Raw genomic sequence first — 9,687 nt, 5'->3', positions numbered from 1 at the left:
AGCAGCAGCAGCAGCGGCGCGGCGGGCGGCGACAGCATTGGACGCGGCGGCAGCTGCTGCTGCCCCGCTGTTGCTGTTACTGGTTCGTGGATTATGTCGGACGGCCCTCTGGCTGCAAGGTGAGGTGGGGGTGGCCGACTTACCGCAAAGTGTGCAGTCCGCGGTACGGCAAACTTCCTCCCCATCCGTCGGTACTCCCCCGCCGCGGTTCGGGTACGGCACTCAGTCCCTTGAGCGAATACACGCCAGTAGTTTTATACACGCCAGTAGTGCATCTGCCGCATCCTTCCACAGCTCGCTGTCCAAATCACACACTGGGTCCCCGCTCCCCCCTCCCCGCTCCCCGCTCCCCCGATACCGATACCCAACTGCTTCCGGGTTCAGGCTGGGAGCCGCCGCCGCCACCGCAGCAGCAGCAGCAGCAGCAGCAGCAGCGATTACCGGGCCAGCAGGCGCACCAACATAACTCAGCGTCTCAGCGGTCGGGCGCCCACCGGCCGTCCCTCTTGTCGCCACTCGCCGCCGCCGCGTGTACGGCAGTCGTCATGCCCACCGCCGCCACCGGCTGCCGTCGAGGGCCACGGCTACTGCCGCCGCCATCGCCGCTGGAGCGCCTCGCTACGGGTACGCTGCTGCTACGGTTAGATGCCATACTGCGGAAACTCCAGCCGAGCTACAGCCGCGCAGGCGTGACTGACGCGACATGCACGGCGGCGGCAGCACTGCCGTCGCCACCAAGGCCAAGCTCTCCTGCGTCGGGGCCCTTGGACCCGTCCGTTCTCTTGGCGGCGCTCCGAGGACATGTAGCGGGATCAGCGCTGGAGCTAGGTCAGCAGAATGACGCGGCGGAGGCCCTGGGGGTGAGATGCCGTACAGTACCGTACAGTCGGCGGTGGGATGTTGGGATGGTACATGCGGTGGTGGCGGCAGGGGGGTTTCCTGCGATGGCGAGGAAAGAAAGAGGGTGCACCCGGAGTACTTTCAGTTCCCATTTGTAGGTGTGGATTTACATTATACAGCACTTCCAAGTATCCGTGTGTACCTCCCTCCCTCCCTCCCTCCCTCCTTAATTACCTACCTACCTACCTACCTACCTACCTGCTACTTATCCATGCACCCACCTACATACCTACCCACCCACCCACCCATCCACCTACCCACCTACCTACCTACCTCATTTGGTTTGACGGACGTTTGAAGAGATTAACACAAGGGGGGGGGGAAGTGGAGCAGCGGTCGGCTGTGGAAACAGCACCGCGACATAGCTTTGCCTGATGAACCTAATGAGCTGTGTCGGCCGGGTATACTCGTCCCGCGCACCGGCAACCACTGTGCGCAGTGCCTCTGCGACTCCCTGGACACGGAGCTGGCGGCGTGGTACATGCTGTACGGCAGGTGGATCAATTCGCCGCTAGAACGGATTGTTGCTGCCGCCACTGCTGACTCCGTCGCCGCTCCCGCCGCCGCCGCCGCAGTAGCAGCAGCTGCTACTGCTACCGCTACACGAGAATCAAAAGAGCAGGATGCTGCTGTGACGTTAACGGCTGTAGCGGCGCCGGAGGCTTCGGAAGCAATGGCGGCGGTGGCAGCAGCAGCAGCGGCCACGGAGCCGAAGGGCAGCCAGGGTCAGAGTCTCAGACCGCCCTGCGACAATACGGGCGGGGTGGCCATGACGGGCCGCCCGGGTGCTCCTGAGCCACCCGGTGGTAGCGAACATGCGGACAGCAGTAGCTGTGGCAGCTGTAGCCTCAGACGACCGAATGGGCAGCGGTGTGACGTGTTGGAGCACGCGGCAGCATCAGATGTCGCCTCGGTTCAACAAGGGGCTCAAGCCGGTTCCGCCACCGCGCCCCTCCCCACTTCCGTCGCGACAGCCAGCGCCGCAAATGGCCACAGCGGCAGCTGTTGCGGCGGCGGCGGCGGCGGCTGCATGCTGCTCTCCTCCTCCTCTTCTTCATCTACCAACTGCGGGCTGTTCCGCTCTGCTGCTGCGGCCGGCCCCTGCCCCTCATGCCCCGGCCACCTGGCCCCCGCCAGTCCCTTGCGAGGTCTGCTCTCCGTCACCTCCACTTGCGGCGACTGCGGCGCCACGTAAGCACACACGTCGGTGCAGAGCTAAAGTAGGGTGCAGGAGCAGGCGCATGACATCCTGTGAATGTCTCCGTCCCGTCCTCAACCATTGCACATCCCATCCTGGATTCAACCCTGAATTGGCTCTTATTACTCGACCCCCCAACTCCCCTGGCCTCTCCTTTTTGCATTCCCCGCAATAAACAACTGTAGTCTTAAGCCAACCCCGCCGCTCCGCAGGTCAGCTACCCAGGTGGAGCCCTTCTGGTGCCTCCAACTGCCCCTACCGCCGCGGACGAGCCTTCCACAGCCACCACTGCAGCCACATTCACCCGTACCATCCGCCAAAGCACTGGGCCGCCAGGCAACGGGGCCCCAGAGCCCTCCACACCACCCGCAGCGGCACCCTGCCGCACTCCCCGCGGGTTCCAGAGGGGGACCGCCAGAGGGAGGAGGGTTGCCCGGCACGGTGTCGGCGGGGGCCCCGCTGAGTCGGTGGGGGTCGCTGCTTCCCTCCCTCGACCCGGACGCGGGTGCACCTGCCGTGACGGGTCCGCTACTGCCGCCACCGCAACCTCGGCAGCAGCAGCAGGCTCCGTCGCTACTGCCGGGTTCATTGAACCATCAGCTGGATCGCGATCAGAACCACCACCACCACCACCAGCAAGGCTGGGAGCAGGAGCAGACGGGACATCATCTGCAGATATCCCCAGGCTTGGCGGCTCAACATGCAGCCACAGCGGGAACGGTGCCGGCTGTAGCTGCAGCGGCGGCGGTGTCAGCCGCCTGCGGGCAGCTCCATACGATATCGCAATATGCCAACTGCGGCATGTCGACGCTGCGGGACTGCCTGGCGCTGGCTATGCAGGTAGCATGATTCTGTGCGGCGTTGGGGTTCCACTGATATTAGGGACAGAGGGCAGGTGGATGGAAGGTGCGGTGGAGGAGGACTGAATGGAGACTGTAGCGGCATAGGTCGCTGTATGACGCTCCTTTGTTTATCTCCCCACCCCCCTGTTTCCTCGTTGACCCTGATTCGGTTGGTTGTGAGCATCATCGCTATGTCGCTGCTGTCACGGGTGTGTGTGATAGTCCTGCCGTGATGACCCCCTCTCCCCCTTGCAGCCCGAGCTGATGGAAGGTGTGTCGTGTTGCCGCTGCAGCCTGAGCGAGGCGCTGAGGCGGGCACGTGGGGAGATGGAGGCGGGCCCGGTTGGGTGGGGCCAGGCGGCCGCACCACAACAGGCGCAACAGGAGCACGCCGCGCAGCGGTTGTCCCGTCTGGAAGCGCTTCTGTCAGCGCCCCACTTGCCCGATCTTGATCTGGACTCGGAGCTAGCACAGCTGACGGAGCTCATGATGCAGCAGCAGTGGCAGCGGCATTGTACGGCACCGGGGGGGGCTGCGACCGTGGCGGTAACACCGCCTCTGATGACGGTGCACACTAGGGCGCTGCGGCAGACTCGGGTGGCCCGCTGTCCGCCGGTGCTGGTAGTGCAGCTGCTGCGGACGGTGTGGGACCCACGGGTCGGTACGGTAGTGAAGGACGGCCGCCACGTGACGTTCCCGGCGGTGTTGGGACCGCAGGAGCTGGAGCTGCTGGGAGGCGGAGTGACGGCGCTTCCAGCACCCCCGGTGCAAGCTGGCAGGAAGGAGGAGGAGCAGGTCGTGGCTGCCGAGGGCTGCAGCGGAGGAAGCCAACCGCTCGGCGTGGCCGAGGAGATGTGCAGAGACGTACGACATTCGGTGGAGGCGGCGGCACCGTACGTTCTGATGGCTGTAGTTGTGCATTACGGCGGCCCACAGTCGGGTCACTACCTAATGTACCGCAGAATCACGACGATGTTGCCGTATGCAGCGGCAGTAGGTTGTAGCAGTGCCACCACCGCCGTCAGGGCCAGGGTACACGGCGGCAGCAGTGGCTGCGGCAGCAGCACCAGCAGCACATGGCTGCGGGTTTCGGATTCATCCGTGTCGCTGGCGGACGAGCGAGAGGTATTGCAGCAGGCCGCTGCCATACTGATGTATGAACAGCAGCAGCAGTAGCAACATAAGGTAGCACTACCGTTGGGGCGGTCGTTATCGGGGGACTATTGTTGTGCTCTGCTTCCAGGTGTTCACATGTAAAAGGTATTTCAACCACATGTAAACCACCAAGAGTATTTCTTCACTTGTTTCTTTGCGGGTGTTCGCGTGCGTGGGGATGAAATTCCGACAAGCGCATGAAGGACCTCTTCTTCGAGGAGCACAAACGCCCCCACCCGACCACATGGTGGTGGTTGTGATGGTGCTCCTGTGTGCAATCGCTTACAGGGAGGTACCACAAGATAGACTCCTTGGCATCCAGAGCCCATCGCTGACCCCCAAATGTTGTTATTCATGCTCTTGTTGCCATACGAACGGTTACACTGAGGCGCCCCAGCAGCAGCATCCAACGGCGTGCGGTCTCGAATCTTTGATCAGTAGTTAAGGGGGAAACACCTGCTTTTGCAAGTTTACATAAAATCGTTGAAAACTGGACGCCATTTTGAGGGGCCACGTTTCTGCCACATTACAGGTAATGGCACGTTACATGTAAATTGGCTATTATTACCACAGGTATCCACAGTTACCAAAACCACACTTACCCTGGAAATGTCCTAGGTCCAGGACTACTAGAGGGGAAATAAATGTTGTAATCTGGGCATATCACGGGATTTGCATCCGCAGATCGGTACTTTTCTGAGGACATGATATAAGAGCCATCCAGTCAGACTTGCTAGCAATACAGAAGACCCGCTGCCTGCATGAACTGGAAAAGATATATTGACGACTCGAAAATACGTCTAGGGCCGGCTTCCATTAGCCACTTAGTGGGGCCAGGTAAGGCAACTGAGAGGCTAAAAGTCGGGTACTTGAAGCAAGCATGCGCCAGTTAGCCAGGTTTAAGCTAACTGGGCCCGCCTGCCGCCCTGTCGCGCGAGCTCAATTCTGGAAACTTGGCAAATTATTAGGTATAAGCAAACTTTGACAACTTCGATGATTTACAACAGTTGGTTTCGGTGCACGGTGGAGCTACGGATCGGTCCTCGTGCACGTGAGAGTCAGGGAACGGGGACCCCGAAAGATACTGCGGAAAATGCCGCCGCCAAAGAACATGTGCCCTTGCTCCACACGCAGCCTGAGCAAGACGAAGGTCCCGTAGAGGAGTATTTCTACACTGATCGTATACCGTAGTGCTACTTATAGTTCGTGATCGCTTTGTTCGGGGAGGGGTCAAAAAACTTTCTGAAATTTGTACGTGCTCTTTGAATTTCGGGGAAGGCCGGACCAGATTTTGCGGGCATGATACAAATTTCGGGGCCCCTTCCAAAGTTTCGGGGCTTTTCAAACTGCAGCTTCCAGTCAGTCTCCCTCCACCGGGAACCCTTAGGCTCATGGTCTCTCACCATTTTCGCACTTTGGAAATGCCCTAGCAAATTCTGGACCGATCGTACAGTTCAGTACCAGTGGCAACGACCTAATAACCAACCGGCCGGGCCAATACAGTGTTTGGGTGGTTTGAAGTTTGATCGACCGGCTTCGGAGGGTACGATATTTCGGGGCTGCGGTCCCTTGGGATACCTTAGAATTTGTATGTGCTACATATTCGTGGTGCCTCCCGAATTATTGTAGCACGAACTATAAGTAGCACTACGGTACATGATGATGTGAATGCCGTGGGTGAGGAGGATGCATCATCGGGTGAGGATTCGGACACCGATGAGGATGATGGGCCTGAGGACGCGAACTCCCGCCAGCTAGTGGCGGAGGTATACTTTAAGTTCGTCCACAAAACCGTCACACCGTCACATCACGTAAGATCTGCTTCATCAGGCGTTCAGGAATGCAGTCACCGCAGCGGACGTCAGTGCCTGGCCTACATGCCGGGCGGAGAGCTCCGGCAAACCACAGTCTTGTCCGGTCACCATGTCACACTTCTCGCTCACCCCGGCATCCACATTTGCGGTAAGAGTATGCTGCATCATGCCTGTGTCTGATATGTTCGCAACCGGATTCGATCCGGGGAGTTCCCAATTCCTAGCAATTCGCACGAATGTAACACCAGGCAATGTAACACCAGGCAAAGAGTACAGGGAGATACCAAGGGAGCTGAACCCTTCTTACACCCCGCCCGTGCAGCTGTCAGGCACCCTAGCGCCCCGACCCGAAGTCAAGTGTTCGGTCTGATTTTTTGCAGACAGCCCCCAAGTACCCTCACAAGGCCACGGCCCCAAGCCATATTCCGACATCGCCCAACCCAGGTTCCAGCACCCGATCGATCTGGTGACACTCGCGAGTGTCACCAGACCCCGCCCGTGCAGCTGTCAGGCGCGCTAGCGCATCATCGGTTTTGGACGAACTTAAAGTATATCTCCGCCACTAGCTGGCGGGAGTTCACGTCCTCAGGCCCATCATCCTCATCGGTGTTCGAACCCTCACCCGATGATGCATCCTCCTCACCCACGGCATTCACATCACCATGTATTACGATCAGCGTAGAAATACTCCTCTACGGGACCTTCGTCTTGCTCAGGCTGCGTGTAAAGTAAGGGCACATGTTCTTTGGTGGCGGCGTTTTCCGCAGCTTCTTTTGTTGACATTTCGTTAAAAGTGTGGGTAGGAACTTTCCGTGCTTACTTCGCTACTATTTCTGTCTTCTTAAGGGCAGGTTTTCAATAGCTTCTTGGCTACGGGCAAGTAAGGGTTGATACCGCTATACATGACAGCACGATTACGGCCCAGTATACATGAATAACATTCCTTTATACTGGCGGACAGCACCGGGTTATGGATTACAGAGAAGGAACGGTTCGGGGAGTACGGTTTGCACCGTCGTTCATCATTACACCTGATAAGCTTGCAGCTTTTACAGCATCAGAACGTTTTGGAGCTGCTGAAACATTACCATAGAAAATTGCAAACTGCTGCAATTTTGACGGGGAGGGTTTACGTTCCCCGCGTGAGGCCTTGCGCCGTTCGTTTTGGGGTCCCCGTTCCGTGACTCTCACGTGCACCGGGACCGATCCGTAGCTCGAGCTAGATGTAAGCTATTGTGAGGCAATTAGCCTGATTGATGCAGTAGAAATGTAGGCAAAGTTGTACGTGGGCGTTGCCAAGCCGGGCGGGTTTCCAAACCGGGTTTCCGCCCGGCCGTCAGGGCTCGTTCATGCTCGTTCAGTATCCGTTTCAGTACATATTCCGTTTATGCTCAAATCTAACTATGTATTCTTGTATTTCATATCAGATTCTTGCATTATGATAACGAAGCAAGCACGCCAGTGCTCGGGCCGAAACCTAGGCTACGTTTGCGAAACAGTTTCCGATTTTTGACATTCGTGCGAAACCTCCGGTTACTGTCGGAAATTTCGAGATGCTGCAGTTTGTTATGTCTATGAGTGGCAAACGTCGTAAATGGGCTTTACGCGCCGAGGCGCATGCTTAGGATACCCTCAGACAGCTCTCAGGTCTCGTGATCACCCACTGTCACCTACCCAAAGGTCGCACAGGCCTAGAATTGTATCCTTTGTGAGCTATGTGTCTTTTGCTTGGCAAGAATTGCAAATTGTAATCGTGTGAGGGCTACAGAGGTGTAGGGAAGTGTCACGGGGTCTGACGGTTTGCTTATTGGACTGTCTGGGATAAGTGATCATCTATTGACAGAGGTGGGGCTGAGCATCTTACACGAAGCCTCTTGGCTCATAGGAAAAAAGCTAGGAAATCATGTCCGCCGAGGGCAGGGACAGTACTTGCAGGAGACGCTCCATGTCTTTGACTTGGTATTGTAGTCCCTCTTACTGAAACGGTGTGGTCCTGGGGCCTCCCACCCTTCTTTTTGACTCGGTCAGGGCCATCAACTGAGGTGCCTGGGTCTTTGCTAAGAACTGAGATTATTCCCGATATTATATGCATGAAATCAAACTATTGCATAGTTTCGCACGCTTCAAGACCATGCGTACGCTTTGAAAACAGATTCCGTGTACGGTGCTGGCTGAAAAGGCCGGCAACTAGTTTCGGCCTTTCCGGTGTTCCTGGTCCTCTTTGCCGAAAACACGGAAATAGGTTTTGCAGAGTTTCCGTTCCGCAGGGTTTCCGTTTCGGCCGAGCACTGATGGAAAATGCCGTACGTTTACAGCTGGCATAACTGAGCTACCCAGGGAACGAGCCGAAACTTGACCTGCCTTTGCGGGAATTTGCCGTAATCCGTGAACCCTCTGCGGAAACGTGCGGGAACCTGCGGGAACCTTCGGAAACTATAAATCATTAATATAAAGGTAGCATCAATCTTTATGTAGCGTTACGAAAACTGCTGCAGGGTCCAACACCTCAGTGTCAGTGTGTCTGGTCGCTGCTGGTCTCAGTCCAGTCAGATGGAACATGCTGTCTGTCTAATTCCTCATCGGACAGCTGTCTAAAACGGTTCTGGTCCGTGCCTTCCCATGGAAAGGTCCCTTGTCGGTTCACTGTTGCTGTCCCCCTCGGTTTGTTAGCCCTGTTAGCCCTGGGGGCATAGAGCGACGGTGTGCCCCGCTCCACCAGTCCCCACCCCTCCCATGTTCACGTTCGGTTGCAGCATTGATGGCACTTAAGGAGAGCGCATACAAACGTTACATAACATAGAACCCATCATGCATGAGGTTCCAAGGCATCACACAAAGGTGGCATCATGCTGAGTGCAGCATATGCACCATTCTTCCCACAAACGATGTGACCAGCACGTGTCATGAAGGGGATGCTTGCAGGCACTGGCCCGTCCATCCGTGAACCTTGCAAGTTGCATGGTGGGCGCTGGGCCATACATCAGAAATCTTAACAACAACGTTAACCGGGCGGGCACTGGCCCATGTCTGGTGAACCTTCATAGTATCCTAGCAGGCACTACTGGGTGAACTGGGACCGTTCAGAACACACCAAACACCGTCAGCAGCACCGAAGTTGGTGTCATTGTCCTGGGTGAGGCCACGGGATGGCGGCAGGGGCAACACAGTGGGCTGCATGGGGTCCATCTCATCTTTGATGCCGTAGATCACTGCCAGCATCATGGACGAGAAGGCCATGCCGTTTGCATGCAGGGCCTGCACCTCCGCCTGCATGTCACCCTGCATGGTGTTGCCGATGGCCGAGAGGAAGCCAACCACCTTGTCAGGGCTGGCGTCATCCTCCTCCACGCCACCGAACACCTCCTCGGGTATGGGGCAGGGGCCAGGGCTAGGGGTCGTGGTGGTAGCTGTGCTGGCACTGACAGACCAGGTCCGGACAGAGGTGCTCAGCCTGGCGGTGGCTGCAGCAGGGGTGGTGGCGGTGGGGGTGGGGGTGGCGGGGGTGGAGGCGGTGGCGGCTGTGGTGGTGGTGCTGGGGGCTGCCAGGGCTTGCTTGATCTCCAGGGTGGGGACCAGCATCAGGTCGTGGACATCCTCAATGGTCTTCTTGTCACGCTTGGGGCCGTGAAGGTGAAGGCTGTCTTACCACATCTTGATCATGGTGATCTTGTTGACAGTGGACACCTTGAAGCAGTTGGACTGCTTGTCGTGGACCCAGCCCATGATGCTGAACGTGCACTCCACACCAGCACTGTGTGGCAGGATGTCCAGCAGGGTC

The 9,687-nt window shown here is 57.6% G+C and overlaps 1 protein-coding gene across 1 annotated transcript in view; it reads right to left on the bottom strand.

Annotated features, from left to right (window-relative positions):
• Positions 1-8,957: 8,957 nt before the first annotated feature.
• VOLCADRAFT_94375 (uncharacterized protein) overlaps positions 8,958-9,687 on the bottom strand; it is a gene marked incomplete at both ends in the record, with an annotated part of 1,148 nt that continues 418 nt past the window's right edge. The window contains 2 exons of the mRNA XM_002953544.1: positions 8,958-9,360; positions 9,556-9,660. Coding sequence (XP_002953590.1) covers positions 8,958-9,360; positions 9,556-9,660 — 508 coding nt within the window. The remainder of the gene's footprint in view (positions 9,361-9,555; positions 9,661-9,687) is intronic.

This window comes from Volvox carteri (assembly GCF_000143455.1).
Source record: "Volvox carteri f. nagariensis unplaced genomic scaffold VOLCAscaffold_37, whole genome shotgun sequence".
Classification (NCBI taxonomy): domain Eukaryota; kingdom Viridiplantae; phylum Chlorophyta; class Chlorophyceae; order Chlamydomonadales; family Volvocaceae; genus Volvox; species Volvox carteri.
This window is presented reverse-complemented; position numbering and strand designations above follow the sequence as displayed.